The sequence below is a fragment of the Halichoerus grypus genome, chromosome 8, assembly GCF_964656455.1.
Source record: "Halichoerus grypus chromosome 8, mHalGry1.hap1.1, whole genome shotgun sequence".
NCBI classification, from domain to species: domain Eukaryota; kingdom Metazoa; phylum Chordata; class Mammalia; order Carnivora; family Phocidae; genus Halichoerus; species Halichoerus grypus.
In genome coordinates, this window is record NC_135719.1 from 88,245,555 (window position 1) to 88,267,505 (window position 21,951).

The 21,951-nt window shown below is 41.4% G+C and overlaps 2 protein-coding genes and 1 pseudogene across 12 annotated transcripts in view; 1 reads left to right on the top strand and 2 right to left on the bottom strand.

Moving 5' to 3' along the window:
• Positions 1 to 2,892, bottom strand: part of HECTD1 (HECT domain E3 ubiquitin protein ligase 1) — an 86,776-nt gene extending 83,884 nt beyond the window's left edge. For 10 of the 11 annotated variants that reach the window (XM_078053535.1, XM_036093106.2, XM_078053534.1 and 7 more), the window contains exons 1-2: positions 2,594 to 2,892; positions 989 to 1,261 (exon numbers count right to left, since the gene is read on the bottom strand). In XM_078053535.1, coding sequence (XP_077909661.1) covers positions 989 to 1,128 — 140 coding nt within the window. In that variant the 5' untranslated portion in view covers positions 1,129 to 1,261; positions 2,594 to 2,892. The remainder of the gene's footprint in view (positions 1 to 988; positions 1,262 to 2,593) is intronic. The other variant, XM_036093102.2, reaches the window with a different exon arrangement.
• Positions 2,080 to 21,951, top strand: part of LOC118536396 (uncharacterized) — a 59,817-nt gene continuing 39,945 nt past the window's right edge. Inside the window, exons 1-2 of the mRNA XM_078054332.1 lie at positions 2,080 to 2,140; positions 2,587 to 3,553. Coding sequence (XP_077910458.1) covers positions 2,080 to 2,140; positions 2,587 to 3,553 — 1,028 coding nt within the window. The remainder of the gene's footprint in view (positions 2,141 to 2,586; positions 3,554 to 21,951) is intronic.
• Positions 14,500 to 16,315, bottom strand: LOC118536389 (DNA-directed RNA polymerases I, II, and III subunit RPABC3 pseudogene; annotated as a pseudogene).

Below are 21,951 nucleotides of genomic sequence, written 5' to 3' on the forward strand. Positions count from 1 at the left end.
AGGTTTCCCTGCTCAGCAAGGAGTCTGCTTCTCCCTCTGCTTCTCCCCCACCACCACCCACTCACGCTTGCCTGCACATACTCTCTCTCTAATAAATAAATCTTAAAGAAAAAAATTCTTTGTCCATTTAGTAATAACAGTCTTTACTGCCACCTCAACGAAATTAAGATAATTATACAAAGTTTTAAGTCAACATCTCAAACATTTTCTAATTACCTCAAAATGGCATTAAAACAAATATAGAAAATCTGAGTTTTCATTTACTATCAGAATTCAAAATTGTAAATAAGTAATATAAAATAAACAGTAAAAACCAAATGTGTTCTGTATTCAGAAGAATGGTTAAAGAGGAAATATAGCATTAATAGCCAATCTAGTAATGGATTCTTTTACATTTTCACACAAATTCTACATTAAAACCTCTGAATAAAATTGTTTAAACTCCAAATTACTAAATCTGTTTCTACTGTTCCAAAAATATGCTACGTAAGTAACACCCAATTTATATCCTCCAAACTGAAATTTACAAAGCAATCATTTGCTTTAAGGAAAGTATAATGTCATATGAGTTAATACTAATGAAGAAAGGGGCAGCTGGAAACTGTTCATTATCTTCTGTATTTTCATGTTTATTTCAAGTTAATTTCTTGGTACAGAAACAGGTACCTTTAAAGAAGTATTTGTATTTTCCCAGTTCATAATATATTTTGAAAATAAATCAAGCAAGCTATGGGTTAAATTAGTATTCCCTAATTCCTATTCATTCAACAAACATATATTTGTGTCATCACAATTATCATTACAGGAATTACTTCACCTACCAATGTTTATTTCTCAGAAAAGTGTAAATGCAAAACTGGAGAAACTTTTTAAAAGATAATTTTAAAACTCACTAGAGAAAAGTCTACACAAACGGAAGTCTGCAAATGGTTGAAAACAGATGTCACCACAGCAACCCCAAAAGAAGATGATGAAGGGATGTACTTACGTTTCAAAACAACGATCCACGTTGTCAGACATCAAAAGCAGCATGCATAGCTGTTCAAGGGCTATTAGTTGCATATCCCTTTCATCTCCCTGTCCCATCTGTAGCCATTCCAGCAATGTATCAGGATCCACATCTGCCATGGTTTTTTAAAAGCCTCTTTGCTTAAATTAAAAAAGTAAAAGGAAAAAGTCCTTTAAATATCCAGGACTGATCAGGTTGGGTTTAAAAAATTTTCTTTTACATCGGCTAGAACCAAATGTTCTTGGTGTCCTCCTAGGAATCAGAAAAGACTCATAAGTATGTTTGAGAGAGTACTTTAATGCAGTTTTTCAACTTTATTTCTCCAGTTTAACATTCATATATCATACTAAATAAAAACCAGTTTTGCGCTAGAGTATAAGCTGATTAGGTTGCTACTTAACTGAAAACCAGAGCTGTCTTTGTCAAACACAGTCAAGCCTCAGATCCCACTACTGCTATCACCAACGTCTGTGCCAAAAGGCAAAGAACACCTTACTAAAGGTTCTTTTTTTTTCCCCAGCAAACTTCTTACCCCGTCCTCCACCCAAAACTGATCTTCAGATATGTGTTAGATTCCGTATTTTGAGGAGATGATTCTAAGCACTGTGTCCAATCCCCCTTCAAATTAAGTTTCTGCTTTAAAATGATCTCCAATTCCACAAATTCTGCTGACTTCCCAATTTACTTACTGCTCCTTAAGACATCCACATACAAACAATAATCAGATACAAGTTGTATCTATGAATAAAGGCGTGGTTAAGAATTCTGGCAGTCTTGGCAACTCTTAAAAGTTTAAAAAGAAATGCTAAAAGTAAATGCAATGGACTAACACCTTACGGATCCGAATAGAGGCCAGTCTATGGCCCTCTTTCCCCATCTCCACAGAATGGGGCAGTTGGTTAAAAAAAATAATAATACAAAATAGAGAAGCAGCCCCAAGAGGCAAGTCATTACAAAAGCCCGGAGGCGCCCCGACGGAAGGACAGCTTTGGATCCCAGGTAACCCAGATGCAGGTGTGTGAATCCAGCCGCCGGTCCCGGTGGGCACCCAACGGCAGCGACCAGCAAGGATGACCCAACACTCCGGGCCCAGTCGAGCGCCGCGCCGGGAAGCGCAGGCACCGCGCTCTGGTTTCCTGGCACCAAACCTTGCTAAGTTCGCTACCTGTGTCTAGGAGGGGGAAGTTCTGGAGGAGAGGCAGCAAGCCTCCGTGCCCAGAACAGGCCGCCGGGCCGAGCAGGGCGGCGGGTCTCTCGGGAGCGGCGCCCGGAACTTCGAGGCTCGGGGGGACGTCCCTGGCCCGACCGGGAGGCGAACCCTTCTCAAGGGCAAGGGGGGCCCGCCCTGGGCTCCGGTTCGGGCAAGCCAGGCTCCGGCTCGAACAAGGCGGGCCCCACGGCGGGCAGGGCCGGGGGAGGGGAACAAAGGGGCTAAGCGGGTTAGTCCGCAGCAGCCCGGCCGACCTCACCCGGAGCCGGGGTCTCACTCCCCGCACGCCGCCGGGCATCCCGGGTCCCGGCCCCCAGGCCTGGCCCTTCCGACCGCCTAAGGCGCTTCCGCCTTCCCGTCCCTCAAGCTCTTACCGGGGCTTGTCGTCCCAAACCGCTCCGGTCCAGCTCCAAGCAGGCCGCGGGCAGAGCCAGGCCCGGCCGCGGCCCTCGAGTTACCAGGAAGCCGCAGGCCGCGCAGGTCGAGCCGGGCAAGCGGCACAGGAAAAGCCGCGCCTCGTCCCTCCCCTTCCTCCGCGGGGACCTGGTGACAGGGAAGCGAGAGGTTCCCCCGACCGGCGGCAGCCAGCGCACGTCCGGTCCCCGGCACGCGGCTCCTCAGGCCCGCAGCTCAGAGGCCCGCGCGGTGCTGCCGGCGGCGGCGGCGGGGGGCGGCCGCGTCCATCGCGATCCCGGAGGGGGAAGGGAAGAGGGTCGGGCGAGAGGGGGGAGGGGAAGCTGCGGAGGGCAGCCGAGCTCGGCGGAGGCGGAGCAAATCGACTCTCCCGGCAGCGACCCCACCGGCCGCCAGGTGGGGCGCTGCGGAGACCGGTTGGCCGGCGGCGCAGTAGCCCCAACCTGGGGAGCCGGGCGGCGGGACGCGTGGCCGCCACTACCAGGACGCTGTGGCCCTGCGGGCCTCGGACTCCCTAGTCAGCTGTCGCTTTTCTGTCGTACGCCCGCACACTGGTGCACGCACGCTCAGCCTGTTTTGCACCGTGCCTACACACTTGGCGTGCTCCTGCTGTTAGGCCCCCACGCTACACGTCATAGCTGTGGCCAACCTGTCCTTGCCGAACCCCAGCGGGCCGGGCAGCCCGTACTGCGCCGCGAGCTCCCCCCTCCCTGCGAGGCAGCCCTACTCGCGCACGGAAGTGCGTCCCGGGAGGAAAAGCACCTCCCTGGGGTCTTAGGAGGCAAACCGCCCGCAGTTCACCAGAAGGAAAACCTTTCACCACAACCCCGGGAAGTAAATATTTTCAAGCATTATCTCCATTGCACTGATGAGAGAACTGAGGCTCCAAAAAGCGTAAATTCAGGCCCAGTGGCGTCCCGGTAAGCAGCACCGCTGAGAGGGTGCTTTTGACTCTTTTTCTTGTGGGTTGTGGTCTCAAGTACCTCCGTGGTTATTCCCTTCAAACGTTTTGTGTTTCACACGCTTTGAGAATAAAATAGGCCTGCTTATAAGACCTACTTGGAGATTTTTAGGATGTAGTTAATTGGAAATGTGAATATAGCTTTTTTTAAATAAAGAAATGAATCCCTTGGTTTGGGAGATAAGTAAACCCATACCTCAGACACTCTCACTGTACTCTCCCCTTTCCATCTTTTATAACAAAAATGAATATTACATAATAGTATTTGAGTTGTGTTCTTTTAAGCAATCTGCATATGCTTGAAGAACCAGTATTTTGGAAATTACAGATTTGCACTTCAAATATATATAGGCACATATCCCACTGTCACAGGTCATGGTCCCTACGTCTCCTGTTACCAGTTCAAATCAAGAGAAAAGGGTAGAGGATTCTACTATCTTGTCACAACTACAACACATGACAATAATTGTTTGGGAGCTATGACTACGATGTGGAGCTGCCAATAAAATCTTCAAGGAGGAGGGTCTTTATGGACTGTGAAGAATGGGTGGGATATGGACAGTGCAAGGGAGGGCAAAGAATACAGGCAAAAGCCTGATATCTTCTGACAAAGGAAAGAGGAACTGTGCCCCAAGCAGAGAACCTGCATTAAGCAATGAAGGGGAGACAAGGTTGGGACTAAAGCATGCAGGGCCTTGCATGCCAACTGAAGAATTTTGGCTTGGATAAGTAACAAGTTTTGGATTAGAACACTGATGAGAAAAATCAGTCTTAGAAAGATTGACAGCATGGCTAAAAGGAGCTACCTAGACAAGACAATTAGCTGGGAGGTTGCTGAAATCCGCTAATGGTGGAGGAAGGAAGGGCCTAGTTATTGGCAATAAGAATGGAGAAGAGCTAAATCTAACAATTATTTTTTTAAAAAGATCAGAATTTAAATACTAACTTCAATTCTTTTTTATTCTTTATTTTTTAAAAAGATTTTTACTTATTTAAGATAGAGCGAGAGTGAGCGAGAGAGCACAAGCAGGGGGAGCAGAGGAAGAGGGAGAAGCAGGCTCGCCGCTGAGCAGAGAGCCCTGCGCACGGGACTCAATCCCAGGACCCTGGGACCATGACCTGAGCTGAAGGCAGACACTTAACTGAGCTGAGCAGAGAGCCCTGCGCGGGACTCAATCCCAATCATGACCTGAGCTGAAGGCAGACGCTTAACTGACTGAGCCACGCAGGGGCCGACAATTCTTATTTTTTAACCTGCAGAGAGGACTTGGAAGCTAGGAAAGTGATTATGCTATTAACAGAAAATAGAAAAGTTAGAAGAGACTACACTTAAGTAATTTTTTAAGGCATATTTTCCTTTATTCCCCCACCATCTTTATTCGCACCACCCCTTATATACCCCAAAATGAATGACTGTAGTATGCTTTAAAGAAACCTTATCCAAAAAGTGCTATGACTTTTATTGTGATTTCATTATTATGTTATTTTAAATTAAAATATGAAATTCCAGAACAAGAGCATTCAAGTAAAAGAATAAAGCCCTGACAAAGCAGAAGATCTTGTGAAAGCAACTGACCATACCTGAATATATATCCCAAGCAACCAGATATGTTTACATGTTAATATTTCACCTCCATGTCAAAATATAATAATAGTGGCCATTGGGGGGCGCTTGGGTGGCTCAGTCAGTTAAGTGCCTGACTTCAGCACAGGTGATTTCGGGGTCCTTGGATCAAGTCTTGCATAGCAGATGCTGCTAGGCAGGGAGTCTGCTTGAGGATTCTCTCTCTCCCTCTCCTTTTGCCCCTCCCCCGGCTCATGTTCTTTCTCTCTCTCAAATAAATAAATCAATCTTAAAAAAAACAAGAAGAAGAAGAATGGCCATTGGGAATTGCTATGTACCAGACACAGTATAAGGCAGTGGGTCACAGATTTCATCTTCAATAAACTATATAAAAGTCTAGGAGAAGGTAGATGTGAACACACTTCACTTGTCTTCCTCCATGATAATACTTATCACAGTAATATTGTCAACTACACTGAGAACATCAAGGAGGTAATGGCATGTCAGAAGGCTTCAAAAATGATGTGTGGGGGCCTAGGTGGCTCAGTCGTTAAGCGTCTGCCTTTGGCTCAGGTCATGATCCCAGGGTCCTGGGATCGAGCCCCACATCGGGCTCCCTGCTCAGCGGGAAGCCTGCTTCTCCCTTCCCACTCCCTCCTGCTTGTGTTCCCTCTCTTGCTGTGTCTCACTCTGTCAAATAAATAAATAAAATCTTTAAAAACAAAAAATGATGTGTGAACTAGATCTCAAATGTTCAGTTGGAGCTGGCCAGACATTAGGAAGACCAGGTGGAGAAGCACAGAAGTGTGAAGAGGGCTCCTTTTTGGGAAACAGGGAAGAGGTCACTGTTTGGGCATAGGCCCCACTTTTATGAAGTATCTTCAATATATACACAGTTACCTGGGATTGATTCACAGGTTCAGAAAGAAAGATAGCGTTCAAATGTAAACTCTTATCCCACTGACTGACATTACTATGAATTAATTTTTAAAATAAATCTTATCTTGGGGCGCCTGGGTGGCTCAGTCGTTAGGCGTCTGCCTTCGGCTCAGGTCATGATCCCAGGGTCCTGGGATCGAGCCCTGCGTCGGGCTCCCTGCTCTGCGGGAAGCCTGCTTCTCCCTCTCCCACTCCCCCTGCTTGTGTTCCTGCTCTCGCTATCTCTCTCTCTGTCAAATAAATAAATAAAATCTTTAAAAAAAAAAAAATCTTATCTTGTGAATAACACAGTTACATGGCATCACGTTTTTTATGTATTAAAAGCATCATTAGATATAAACATTTCAAACATGCTACAAAAAAATGTCTGGGCATTTCTTCAACTTTTAACTGGAAATGGGACTTTCTCTGGCTTCTCTCAACTTCTGAGAAGCTGTAACTATGAAAGAGTGTGGCCATTTTGGAACAGTAGGAAATGAAATTTGGCTGGAACCTCGGGTAGAGTTAGTGGCTGGAAGAGAACATTGAGGTTAATTGGAATTAGTTTGCTAACAGTCTTGAACACCATGCTAAGGAGTCTGAAGTTTGTTCTTTGGGCAATGGGGAGGCTTTGGATGTTGTAAACAAAGGAGCACTGTGATATGATGCAGGGGTTAGGATTATTAGCCATCTTCAAGTTAAAAGTGATTTCTATAAGGGTGCCTGGCTGTCTCAGCCAGTAGAGCATGTGACTTTTGATATTCGGGTTGTGAGTTCAAGCCCCATGTTGGACATAGAGCTTACTTTAAAAAATTAAAAAACCATAAAATTGATTTCTATAAAGATTTACAGTTAGCAAGAGACTTTAACAAAAATTATTTAATCCTCCTGTATTATTTAATATATATGAAAAATGAGCTAACTGTGTTATCATAAGCATTATTTTACATAAGAGAAAAAGCTCAGACAAGTTAGGTGACTTGCTCCTGCTCTCACAGCTAGTAAAGGACAGGTCTAGTTCTCAAACCTGGTCCTTCAACTCTTGGGCTCTTAGAGTCTGAAGGAATATTCAAGATAACCTGGGCTGCCTGACTAGCTCAGTAGGGGAAGCATGCAACTCTTGATCTCAGGGTTGTGAGTTCAAGCCCCACAATGGGTGTAGAGATTACTTAAATAAATAAAGAAACTCAAAAAAAAAAGAGAGAGAGAGAGAGAGAGAGAACCTATTCTACCGTCCTTCATGTTGAAAACAAAACAAAACAAAGACAAAAACAAAAAAACAGTGTAGTCATCTGTCTGTGCCATCCCTGATTTGTTATCCAGATTCTTCTATAATATTTCCAGTGTTGGGAAATTATTACTTCATGAGGCAATGCACTTTACTTCGATCTACCAGCTTCAGTTATTAAAAGGTGGTATGGTAAAAGGCTATACACATGAGAGTTGGCTGAGCAATGTGTGAAAACCAGTTCCCATTTTACTAGCTTGGTGAACTTGGCAAATTATTTAATCCTTCCAAACCTCAGTTCCTTCATATGTAAAATAGGATAACCACAGCTACCTAATCAGATGGATGTTAGAAGAATTTAAGGCGATTATGCATGCAAAAACCTAGGCCAGTAGTTCTCAACCTTAGCTGCGTATTAGATTCATTGGAGAACATTTTTTATTTTAATGATTTTATTTATTTATTGACAGAGAGAAAGCGAGAGAGGGAACACAAGCAGGGGGAGTGGGAGAGGGAGAAGCAGGCTTCCCGCCAAGCAGGGAGCCCGATGCGGGGCTCAATGCGGGGCTGGATCCCAGGACACTGGGATCATGACCTGAGCCGAAGGCAGACGCTTAACGACTGAGCCACCCAGGCGCCCCGGGGAACATTTTTTTTTAATAAACTATTTTTTAGAGCCATTTTAAGTACAGCAAATTGAGCAGAAAGTACAGTTTCCATATACCTCCTATCCTTATACATACACAACCTTCACTTTCAACATCCCTGACCAGGGACTCCTGGGTGGCTCAGTCAGTAAAGTGTTTGCCTTTGGCTCAGGTCATGATCCCAGAGTCCTGGGATCAGCCCCACATTGGGCTTCTACTCAGCAGAGAGCCTACTTCTCCCTCTCCCGCTCCCCCAGGTTAGCTTGTGCTCTCTCTCTCTGTCAAAATAAATAAAATCTTTAAAAAAAAATCTCCCACCAGACTAGTATATTTGTTACAATTAATAAATCTGCATTGACATACCACTATCACTCAAAGCCCATGGTTTACATTAGGATTCACTCTTGGTGTTGTACATTCTATAGGCTTTGGCAAATGAAATGTACCATGACACATTTTCATCATTATAGTATCATACAGAATAGTTTCACTGCCTTAAAGATCACCTGTATTCCATCTATTCAGTTCTCACTCCCTTGTAGCCCTACTAACCACTTATTTACTGTGTTCATAGTTTTGCCTTTTCCAGAATGTTATACAGTTGGAATCATATAGTATGTAGCCTTTTTGTTTTTGTTTGTTTTGTTTTTTTAAAGATTTCATCTATTCATTTGAGACACAGAGATACAGAGAGAGCATGAGAGGGAGAGAAGCAGAGGGAGAGGGAGAAGGAGAAGCAGGCTACCCGCTGAGCCAGGAGCCCAACGTGGGGCTCGATCCCAAGACCCTGGGATCATGACACGAGCTGAAAGCAGACGCTCAACCATCTGAGCCACCCAGGTGCCCCAGTATGTAGCCTTTTTGGATTGGCTTCTTTCACCTAGTAATATGCATTTAAGGTTCTTCCATGTCTTTTCAGGGTTTAATAACTCATTTCTTTTAGGACTGAATAATATTCTATTGTCTGGATGTACCGCAGGTTATTAATCCATGTACCTACTGAAGAACATCTTGGATGCTTCCAAATTTTGGCAATAGGAATAAAGCTGCTCTAAATATCCATGTGTAGGGGCGCCTGGGTGGCTCAGATGGTTAAGAGTCTGCCTTCGGCTCAGGTTATGATCCCAGGGTCCTAGGATCAAGTCCCGCATCGGGCTCCCTGCTAGGCGGGGAGCCTGCTTCTCCTTCTGCCTCTGCCTCTCTCTCTCTTTCTCTGACTCTCATGAATAAATAAATAAAACATTTAAAAAAAAATAAATATCCATGTGTAGTTTTTTTCTTTTTTCATGTGCAGGTTTTTATGTGGACATAAGCTTTCAACTCATCTGGATAAATAACCAAGGAGCATGATTTCTGGATCATATGGTAAGAATATGTTTAGTGGGTTTTTTTTTCTTAAGTTTTTATTTATTTATTTGAGAGTGAGAGAGAGCAAGAGCACGAGCTGGGGAGGGGCAGTGTGAGAGGGAGAGGGTGAGAGACAAGCAGACTGCCCCGCTGGAGCCCAACTTGGGGCTGATCCCAAGACCCTAAGATCATGACCTGAGCTGAAGTCAAAAGCATAACTGACTGAGCCACCGGGCGCCCCAGAATATGTTTAGTTTTATAAGTGCCAAACTGTCTTCCAAAGTAGCTGTACCATTTTGCATTCCCATAAGCAATGAATGAGAGTTACTGTTGCTCCACATTCTCATCAGCATTTGGTCTTATCACTGTTTTGGATTTTGCCCATTCTAATAGGTGTATAGTGGTAACATATTGTTTTAATTTGCAATTCCCTAATGACATGTTATATTGGGCATCTTTTCATACACTTATTTGCCATATCTTCTTTGGTGAGGTATCTCTTTGGATCTGTTGCCCATTTTTATAAATTGGATTATTCATTTACTTATTGTTGAATTTTAAGAGTTTTTTTTTTAAGTAGGCTCCACACCTAGCTTGAAGAATTCTTTATTTTCATAATAGTTTTTATCAGATGTATTCTTGTAAATTTTTCTTCACCTGGGGAGCTTTTACTTTTTATTTTATCTTATTTTTTAAAAGATTTTATTTATTCATCTGACAGAGAGAGAGCCAGTGAGAGAGGGAACACAAGCAGGGGGAGTGGGAGAGGGAGAAGCAGGCCTCCTGCTGAGCAGGGAGCCCGATGTGGGGCTCGATCCCAGGACCTGGGATCATGACAGGAGCCGAAGGCAGACGCTTAACGACTGAGCCAACCAGGCGCCCCAACCTGGGGAGCTTTTAAAATGTCAGATGCCATGGGGTGCCTGGGTGGCCGAGTTGGTTAAGTGGCTGCCTTCGGCTCCGGTCATGATCCCAGGGTCCTGGGATCGAGCCCCACATCAGGCTCCCTGCTCAGCGGAGAGTCTGCTTCTCCCTCTCCCTCTACCTCTCCCCTGTGCTTGTGCTCTCTCTCTCAAATAAATAAATAAAATCATATATAAATAAATAAGTCAGATGCGAGGGTGCCTGGGTAGCGCAGTTGGTTGGGCGACTGACTCTTGGTTTCCACTCAGGTCATGGTCTCAGGCTCGTGGAGATCAAGCCCTGATTCAGGCTCTGCACTCAGCAGGGAGTATGCTTGGGATTCTGTCTCCCTGTCCCTCTGCCCCTCCCGTTCGTGCTCTCTCTCTCTCTCAGATAAATAAATCTTTAAAATGTCAGATGCCCAGGCCATATCTCAGACCACTTCAGTCAGAATCTCTAAAGGTAAGATCCAACCATCAGTATTTTTTAAAGTGCTCTACGAGACTTTAATGTATAGCCAAGGCTGAGAGCCATTGGCCTAAGTCAATACAATAATAATAATATTTAAGTATAATTATAGTAACATTATTATTATTGCAGCTAGATTTTATTGGACATTTATCATGTCCTAACACTTTTCTAAATGTATTACAAGTATTACTTCATTATGCATATTAACTACTTTGACATGTTATCTGTGTGACCTTGGTCTTTCTGAGCTTTGTTTTACTATTCTGTAAGACCAAGATAATAATAGAAACTAAAGCCCTGGGGCGCCTGGGTGGCTCAGTCGTTAAGCGTCTGCCTTCGGCTCAGGTCATGATCCAAGAGTCCTGGGATCGAACCCCGCATCGGGCTCCCTGCTCAGCGGGAAGCCTGCTTCTCCCTCTCCCACTTCCCCTGCTTGTGTTCCCCCTCTCGCTGTGTCTCTGTCAAATAAATAAATAAAATCTTTAAAAAAAAAAAAAAGAAACTAAAGCCCTCATTGAATGATTATAGTAAACAAGATAATGCATGCAAAATGCATATCATATATTAAATATTCAAAAAATGCCAGCTATTAATATTAGTGTATTATGAGTTCTGCTGTTTTGTGTGGCCTGCTAGGTCAGCTCCCTCTTCATAGGACAGGTCATGAAACAACTGAAGACAACAGTTATGTTCCCATGTCCTCTCTTCTCCAAGCAAAACAAGTCGAGTCCATTCAACTGTTTTACCCTCCTTGGGCATTTCCAGCTTCTCCATGTGAATTAACTGCTTCCTAAGTCTAAAACAGTGCTTCAAATGAGATCAGACCAGAACGGAGGAGTGTAATCTTTTTTGCTTTGAGTTAGGAGGGTGGTAATCACATCACTGTTTTGGCTCACAAAGAGTTTGCAGTATACTAAAGTCCTAATGTCTTGTTCCCTGAACTTCCACGGCAGGCTCCCTTCAATCTTTTAATATGATATTTTGTCCTTAATATTTAAACTTATTAAAATAATTTTGTTCGTTCTGTCTCAATCTCTTTGAATATCATCAGATACTACAATGTATCATCCATACCCTCAAATTCTTTGTTAAAAGTCAGATAAGGGCACCTGGCTGGCTCAGTTGGTTAGGTGTCTGCCTTCGGCTCAGGTCATGATCCCAGGGTCCTGGGATCGAGCCCCACATCGGGCTCCCTGCTCAGTGGGAGCCTGCTTCTCCCTCTGCCTGCTCTTCCCCCTGGTTATGCTCTCTTCTCTGACAAATAAATAAATAAAATCTTAGAGAAAAAAAAAAGAAGTGAATTAGATAAAGGTGTTCAGCAGTACATGGCCAACACGAAGACTCTGGCCTATTACAAACCTTTCACCAAGAAGTTATTTATCCATTAAGTAACATTTTCTGGGTATAGTTGTTCTGGTAACTAGGACTTTACCTTATGACTTTATCTAACAACATTATCACCTGACCCACTTACCTCTTTCTTGGCAATAAGAATTTTAATATACTTTCATTTAAAAAGTGGCAATATGGCACTTGGGTGGCTCACTTGGTTAAGCATCTGCCTTCACCTAGGGTCATGATCCCAGAGTCCTGGGATCAAGCCCCACATCAGGCTCCCCGCTCAATGGGAAGCCTGCTTCTCCCTCTCCCTCTGTCTGCCGCTCCCCCTGCTCATGTTCTCTCTGTCTCTGTCAAATAAATAAATAAAGATCTTTTTAAAAAGTGGCAATATTAGGAAAATGAAAATCAAAATTGATTTTTGTAGTACAGAATGAAATATTTTTATCTAACATATTTTTAAAATTTTTAAAAAGATTTTTATTTATTTGAGAGAGCACGAAAATACACACACGAAGTGGGGAAGGGGCAAAGGGAGAGGGACAGGGAGAAGCAGACTCCCTGCTGAGCAGGGAACCCCACCTGGAGCCTGTCATGGGGTTCAACGTGAGGTTCAAACCCAGGACCTTGAGATCATAACCTGAGCTGAAGACAGATGCTTAACCAATTGAGCAACTTGTACCTAAGATTTTAAAGGAAATCTTGTCAGGGGCGCCTGGGTGGCTTAGTCGATAAGCGTCTGCCTTCAGCTCAGGTCATGATCCCGGGGAAGCCTGCTTCTCCCTCTCCCACTCCCCCTGCTTGTGTTCCCTCTCTCGCTGTGTCTCTCTCTGTCAAATAAATAAATAAAATCTTTAAAAAGAATAATAATAAAGGAAATCTTGTCAAATGCCTTCTTGAAATTCACTTACTTCAACTATGGCATCCCAATCATAACATTTGGGGAAGTTGCATGAAGCATATATATAGGAACTCTTACTTTATTTGCAACTTTTTTTTTATGTCTAAGCTTATTTCAAAATTAAGAGTTAAAAAACAAGACCGTAAGTTTAGCTTAAGATAATGAATTCTTAGTAATACTGTCATCTAGGACTCACTCTTCCAAAGATTTAAAAAATAATGCATTTAAAAATAAATTCTAGAATTTTGACAATTTGTTACAAGATTCACTGTATCCAATATATATCCCTTGGTAGTGAAGACAAAAACCAAATTATAGTTGTATAAGTTGTGTGCTTTATGTTCCTAGATAGTTTTCTTGCTCCAAGACTAAAAAACCCTTCTATAATTTGCTATTTGTAAACATCCTGTATCCTTCATCTTGAGGAAAATTATTCTTGCAGATAGATAGTTTATTATTCTTCTTTAGCATACTTGGGTATATAATAGTTGCTTTGTAGGCTTAGAGGAAAAGTATGATCTGCTTTACAAAAATTTGTTCAATAAAAAACTTTCATGGACCTAACTTTTGTAAGGAATTATATGCTCTAATTACAGATTTCAAAACATGTATTAGGGGAAAAACATACATAATAAGTTGTATACATTTGAAGCGTCTCCTTCTGGATATTTGCTAGGAGGGGATTATTGTTAATTGTTTTTATTTAATCTATGATAATGGTGTACTGGTTATATTTTCTTAAAAAGAGTCCTTATCACTTAGAGAAGCACACAAAAACATTTACAGATGAAATGATATAACTAGGATTTGCTTCAAAATAATTGGCTGGTGCAGTCAGTAGAGCATCTGATTCTTGATCTTGGTCATAAGTTTGAGCCCCACATGGGCTGTAAAGTTTACTTACTTTAAAAAAATAAAATCTTTAAAAAAGTAATTTGAAGGGATAGTGGGTAGAGTGAGATGAAATACCTTTGGCCATGCATTGAGGATAATTATTGAATCTGGGTAATAGGTACATGGGGATTCATTATACTAGTGTCTATCCTTTCATGTGTGTTTAAAAATCCCATAATAAAAATATATGGGAGGTTTAGGAGGATAAAGGAAACAATATAGTATTTTGAGACAATCTGATAGAAATGTTTTTAAATTTGGGGGCACCTGGGTGGCTCAGTCAGTTAAGTGTCCAACTCTTGATTTCGACTGAGGTCATGATCTCAGGGTTGTGGGATTGAACCCCACATCGGGCTCCACACTGGGCATGGAGCCTGCTTGGGATTTTCTCTCTCCCTCTCCCTTTGCTCCTCCCCCTGCTAATGAATGAATGAATGAATAAATAAAAGAAATGTTTTTTAAATTTTGAATTATGGCATCATTTAACCTAATATCTATGGGAAGACAATCGCTATAGTTAATTACTTAAGCTTCTTAAAACTCAAAATAATTTAACTTTGTTCCTATATTTTTTGCTATGTAATAAATTATGTTTTTGTTATATAATAAAGAGGTAACAAAAAAATTAAAAAGAGGTAGCATTCTAGGGGACAACGAAAGGAACATATATTTAAAAAAATTTTTTTTCTTAAGGTGGGGGAAAAGAGTCTGAAAAAGTAAAGTTTAATTAAAAAATCATATACACAAACAACTTCTGATTCCTTTTAAGCCCTCCCACTGGGTCTTTCACAGGCAAGTTTCCCATTGAGTCCAGACCACCTAAAGATGCACCCCCAGTGGCCAACCAGCCAGCCCTTCCTGAACAGGTGGTCAATAGTAACTGCTCCTCAGGCTCGAATGGATGTCCAAGTCCTGAGTGACTAAGCAGCAAGGTTGGCTTCCTGGGTGCTTCAGAAGGCCAGTTTCTTCATCAGCAGATAAACTCTGGAATCCACTTCAAATCCATGCAGGTTGTTGGCATCACCCTGCAGCCTCATGAGCAGGCCATCATAGGACACGTAGGCAGAGAGACGCGTTGCTGCTTCACTAGAAGTCTCGTCGCCCTCAGTTCTGTATACTTTCCCATACATTACATACTCAAACTGGTCAGCCCTGGAAGGTCCATCCTCTGTGGGGTTGTATTCACGTCATCCAGGGTACCATCTTCATATAAGGTACTGGCTATCACCAACCGGAACCTGTCACCCAAGTCCACAGGGTAAATCTGAATGTTTACGTCTAAGATCAGGTCCATCTTGAAAGATTCACTCTCACAATGTAGTTGAGACACTCAGTCAAACTTCTTGCCCTCCGGGTCAATGTCTTTCACATCAAAAATATCCTCAAACAGGATGCCCGCCATGGTGAGGTGGCCAGGAGAGTAGCAGAGGGGCTGGGAGCACGACCACGCCTAGGGGTACGCGCTCCCCCTCGCGTGGAGAAAAGGCGAAAGGAACATATATTTTAATTGACTTACAAATACACAGAGCTTACCATGTGCAGGCATCATTTTAAGTGCTTTATACTTACTAACTCACTTAATCCTCCTAATAACCCTACAAGGGACAAAATGTTATTGTCTCCATTTTGTAAATGGGGAAAACAAGGCCTATAAGGGATTAAGTCACCTGTACAAGGACACACAGCTGGTGAACAACAGAAGTGGGCTTTGAATCCAGAAAGCCTGGCTACAGAAACTCCTAGCCTTACCCTCTGCTCTCTCTCTGTATTAAATGATTTTTCCCCCGATGACAAGAACAAATAACCTATAACCAAGCCTATAGAAATGATAGTATGAGTGCAGAAAAATAAAAACACCAGGATATTTATTGCAGCATTTTTGTATTTATTGAATATTGGAAACAGCTTACGTGTTCTGTCAATAGCAAAGTGAACAAATCTGCACATCTTCATCTAATCTGGGCAGATGTTAAAAAAAAAAAGACTGATTATTGGGGCATTTGGGTCGTTCAGTTAGTAGAGCATGCAACTCTTGATCTTGGGGTTGTGAGTTCAAGCCCCATGTTGGGCATAGAGCTTTCATTAAAGAAGAAGGAGAAGAAGGAGAAGGCAGAGCCTGACTTAGAAAAATGACAAAATTTTTTTTCTTTTCTTTCTTTTTTTTTAGAGAGGGAGAGAGTGGGGGTGAGAGGGGCAGAGGGAGAGAGAGAGAGAGAATCCCAAGCAGGCTCCACACCCAGTGTGACAGATATAGGGGTAGGTCTTAAGGACCCTAAGATCATGACCTGAGCTGACATCAAGAGTCAGAAGCTTAACTGACTGAGCCACCAAGGCGCTCCTTTTTTGTTTCTTTTTCTTTCTTTCTTTCTTTCTTTTTTTTGGGGGGGCGGGAAGACGGAGAAGCAGGCTTCCTGCTGAGCAGGGAGCCCGATGCAAGGCTCAATCCCAGGACCCTGGGATCATGACCTGAGCCGAAGGCAGACGCTTAACTACTGAGCCACCCAGACGCCCCTATTTCTTTTTTTTATTTATTTTATTTTATTTTATTTTATTTTATTTTATTTTATTTTATTTTATTTTTTAAAGAAAGATTTTATTTATTCATTTGAGAGAGAGACACAGAGAGAGAGAACATGAGCAGGGGGAGTGGCAGGCAGAGGGAGAAGCAGGCTCCCCGCCGAGCCAAGAGCCCGATGCGGGGCCCGATCCCAGGACCTCGGGATCATGACCTGAGCCGAAGGCAGACGCTCAACCATCTGAGCCACCCAGGCGCCCCTCTTTTTTTTTTTTTTAATGACAAATATTTTAAACTAGAACAGCAAGTTGCAGATTCACAAACACATTAAGATCCCATTATATTTTGTTTGTTTGTCCCTGGTAATTTTTAAGTTTTTAATTTTAATTCCAGTATAGTTAACGTACAGTGTTATATTAGTGAAACTATTTACGAATATATTAGTGAAACTGATTAGTGAAACTATTGAGTATGACTCAATAATTCTATACATTGGGGCACCTGGGTGGATCAGTCGGTTAAGCATCTGCCTTTGGCTCAGGTCATGATCCCAGGGTCCTAGGCTCCTGGCTCAGCAGGGAGTTTGCTTCTCCCTCTCCCACTGCCCCTGCTTGTGCTCTCTCTCTGTCAAATTAATTAATTAATTTAAAAAAATAATTCTTTACATCACTCAGTACTCATCATGATTAAGTGTTCTTTTTAATCCCCATCACCTCTTTCACCCACCCCCTCCCACCTCCCCTTTGGTAACCAACAGTTTGTTCTCTATAGTTAAGAGTCTGTTTCTTGGGGCACCTGGTGGCTCAGTCGGTTAAGCATCTGACTCTTGGTTTTGCCTCAGGACGTGATCTTGGGGTCATGAGATGGAGCTGTGAATCAGGCTCTGCTCAGAGCAGAGTCGGCTTGGGATTCTGTCTCTTCCTCTCCTTCTGCCCCTCCCCTCCAAAATAAATAAATAAATCTTAAAAAAAAAAAGTCAGTTTCTTGGTTTCTCTCTTCTTCTTTGCTCATTTGTTTTGTTTCTTAAATTACACATATGAGTGAAATCACATGGTATTTGTCTTTCTCTGACTTATTTCACTTAGCATTGTTATACTCTCTAGCTCCATCCATGTTGTTGCAAATGGCAAGATTTCATCCTTTTTTTTTATAACTGAATAATATCCATTCAATATGTATACCACCTCTTCTTTATCCATTCATCTATCGATGGACACTTGAGCTGGTTCCATAATTTGGTTATTGTAAATAATGCTGCAGTGAACATAGGGGTCCATATATCCTTTAGAATTAGTGTTTTTGTATGCAATGGGTAAATATGCAGTAGAGTGATTGCAGGATCATAGGGTAGTTTTATTTTGAATTTTTTGAGGAACCTCCATACTGTTTTCCAGAGTGGCTGCACCAGTTTGCATTCCCACCAACAGTGCATGAGGGTTTCTTTTTTCCACATTCTTTTTTTTTTTAAGATTTTATTTATTGGGCACCTGGGTGGCTCAGTCAATTAAGTGACTGCCTTCGGCTCAGGTCATGATCCTGGGGTCCTGGGATCGAGTCTGCATTGGGCTCCTTGCTCAGTGGGGAGCCTGCTTCTCCCTCTGCCTGCCGCTCCCCCTGCTTGTGCACTCTCTCTCTCTCTCTCCTCTCTCTCTGACAAATAAATAAAATCTTAAAAAAAAAAAGGTAAATGGTAATAAGGGAGAGTAATTTCTTTATATATCCCTTTTCAGTGTTTGAATTTTTTTTACAATCACTCTTGCAGTTAAGAAATTTCTTTAATGCATACAGATGGCGGAAAAATTGGAAAATTATGACAGAATAAAAAGAAAAAATAATCACCTACCACCTTGAGATTATTATTATTATTTTGATAACATTTCTATGGCCTTTTTTTGTAGACATAAATATAAACATATATAAAATAATATGTATTTCAAATTATGATCCTATCTTTTTTTTAAAGTAGGCTGAACACCCAGTATGGAGCCCAACATGGGGCTGGAACTCACAACCCTGAGACTGAGACCTGTGCTGAGATCAAGAGTTGGCCACTTAACCGACAAGCCACCTAGGTGCCCCGCAAATTGTGATCATATTCTTAAACACTATAAAGTTAATGTGACATTAAACAAGCCTTAAGTCTTTTTTTTTGGACTTCTTACATTACCGAAGTCCAAAATTCATCTATCCATCACGATCCAAACTCCTGTGTGTCTGAAAGAGTTTTTTTTATCCCTTTTATCAGCTAACTAAAGAAGTCTGAGGGCTGGTCTTTGATTACCCAAGCCAGGAAAAGTAGCTACTTTTCTTCAGCCATGAGGATTAAAACTCTACTCTCAGAGATCAGTGTGTCTGTGATAGCAGAGTTAGAAGAGGTAAGCAGTTATTCAAGTAAAGCTGCTTAGGAGAAAAATCCATCTAGGTCATTCAAAAACAAAATTATCTTTTACTTCTCTGGAAGTCATTTGCCATAGATATCTGAATCCTTATCTAGAAAACCTAAGAAGGTAAATCAGAATTTAATATAAACTTGGAGCCCATGGAATATTGTTCAACTTACCAGGCAAATGCCAATGGCTTGAGAATACCTGCAGACTGTATATATGTATTATTAATGTGGGAATGTGGATATGCTAAGATAGCTAGAGATTAAGGCAGGGAGTTTCTTGACCAAGGAAATTAACCACCAAGTTTTCAAGGAAATGTTATCTATACTAGTTTTTCTTTGACAATCATGACTATATGATTTCAAGGTTCTTTATTATTCATTTTTTTAGGCTTAGATTCAATTTCCTGATGTGTATATCATATAAAATATATGATATATATATTATATAACTACTATCTAATTCTGGGACATTTTCATCACCCTAAAAAGGAAACCCCATACCCATTAGCAGTTATTACTATTACATTCTCTCCAAGACCTAGTACTTGGAAACCATTAATCTACTTTATATCTCTACAGATTTGCCTATTCTGTATATTTCATATAAATAGCATTATACAATATGTGGCCTTTTATATCTGGCTTCTTTCATCCAGAATTATGCATTCAGAGTTCTTCCAAGTAGCATGTATCAATCTGCGTTGGTGGTATAGTGGTGAGCATAGCTGCCTTCCAAATAGCATGTATCAGAACTTCCATTCCTTTTTATGGCTGAGTAATATTCCATTGCATGAACATACTACATTTTCTTTTTCTATCCATCAGTTCATGGACGTTTGGCTATTTCCAGTTTTTGGCTATTATAAATAATGCTGCTATGAACATTCATGTACAATATCTGGGTAGATATACATACATGTTTTCAATTCTCTTGGGTATATACTTAGGAATGGAACTGTTAAGCTATATTCTTTAGTTTTGGGAGGAACTGCCAAATGTTTTCCAAAGCAGCAGTACATTTTACATCCCCACCAACAGTTATGAGGGTTCTACACCTGTTATTATGTCTTTTTTATTACAGTCATCCTAGTGGGTGTGAAGTAGTATCACATTTTGATTTTGATTTCCATTTCCCTATTGACTAATGATATTTGATGTAGTTTTTTTTTTTTTTTTTTTTAATGCTGCTGTGTTGGTGGGGTCTGGAGCCGATGGCCAAGAAAGAATTCTTGAGACATCTTCAATGCAAAATGGTGGTTTTATTAAAGCACGGGGACAGGACCCATGGCAGAAAGAGCTGCTGTCTCTGCTCCCTGCTGCCTCGGGATTGTGAGGAGCAACGGATTATATACTTTGGGGTTGGGAGAACTAAAGATAAGGGAAGTTCCAAAAGGACTTTCATATGTTAAAGAAGACTCAGGATCCTGGAGAAATGTTATAATCTGCCTATCTCAAGTATTTGTTAATGGGCTGCCGGTTATAGGGAGATATAATTTTTTTTTTTTTTAAGATTTTATTCATTTGTCAGAGAGAGAGAAAGAGCACAAGCAGGGGGAGTGGCAGGCAGAGGGAGGAGCAGGATCCCTGAGCAAGGAGCCTCCTGGGATGATGACCTGAGCCAAAGGCAGAGAGGCTTAACCGACTGAGCCATCCAGGCATCCCTAGGGAGATTTAATTTTATCTACATTTCCTTCTGCCTCCGTTTCCCACATCAATGTTGAGCACTTTTGTGTGCTTATTGGCTGTTCATATATTTCCTTTGGAGAAATGTCTATCAAAATACTTTACCCATTTTTATTTTATTTTATTTTAAAGATTTTATTTATTTATTTGACAGAGAGAGACACAGTGAGAGAGGGAACACGAGCAGGGGTAATGGGAGAGGGAGAAGCAGGTCTCCTGCTGAGCAGGGAGCCCAATGCAGGGCTTGATCCCAGGACCCCAGGATCATGACCTGAGCTAAAGGCAGACGCTTAATGACTGAGCCACCCAGGCACCCCCATCCTTTACCCATTTTTAAATTGGGTTATTTGTCTTTTCATTGTTGAGTTGTAAGAGTTTTTCATATACTCTGGATGAAAGTTCCTTGTCAGATAAACAATTTGCAAATATTTTCTCCCGTTCCATGGGTTGCCTTTTCAATTTCTTAATGGTGTCCTTTGAAGCACAAAATTTTTAAATTTTTATGGAATCCAATTTATTTTTTATTTTGTTGCAGGTACTTTCAGTACCTAAGAAACCATTGTCTAATCCAAGATCATGGAGATTTACATTTATGTTTTCTTCTAAGAGTTTTATAGTTTAAGCTCTTACATTAAGGTTTATGATCCACTTTGAGTTAATTTTTGTATATGTTGTGAGATACAATCCATCCCCCCCCCCTTTTTTTTGTACATGGCTATCCAGTTGTCTCCACACCATTTTTGGAAAGATTTTTTTTTCCCGTGAATTTCTTGGCACCCTTGTTGAAAATCAACTGACCATAAATATAAAGGTTTATCTGGACTTTCAATTATGTTTCATTGATTTCAATTTCTATCCTTCTTCCAATACCACTCTGGCTTGATTATTGTAGCTTTGTAGTGTGTTTTGAAATCAGGAAGTGTGAATCCTCCAACTTTGTTCTTTTTCAAGATCATTTTGGCTATTCTAGGTTCCTTGCATTTCCATGTGAATTTAAGATCAGGTTGTCAATTGCAAAAACAAATGCAAAACAACAACAAAACCAGCTCTGATTTTGACAGGGATTGCATTGACTATTTACATCAATTTGGCCAGTATAATAATAAGTTTTTAATAATAAGTCTCCCAATTTATAAACATGGGATGTCTTTCCATTCATTTACTTCTTCTTTACTCTATCAATGATGTTTTGTAGCTTTCAGTATACAAGTTTTGTGCTTTTTTTGGTTAAATCATGGAGACTTTCCATGTGTATGTGAGAAGAATGTGCATTCTGCTTTTGTTGGGTGAATGTCTGGTAGGTCTAATTGGTTTATAATAGTGTTCAAGTCTTTTGTTTCTTTGCTGATCATCTGTCTGGTTGTTCTAACCATTCTTGAAAGTAGAATAATGAAATCCTTATTATGGTTGAATTGCCTATTTCTCCCTTATTACTTTTTACTTCATGTATTTCAGGCTCTGTTTTTAGGTGCATATGTACTTATAGTTATGTCTTCATGACAGATTAACCCTTTTATCATTATAATGTATATTTTTTTGGCTCTAATAACGATTTTTGT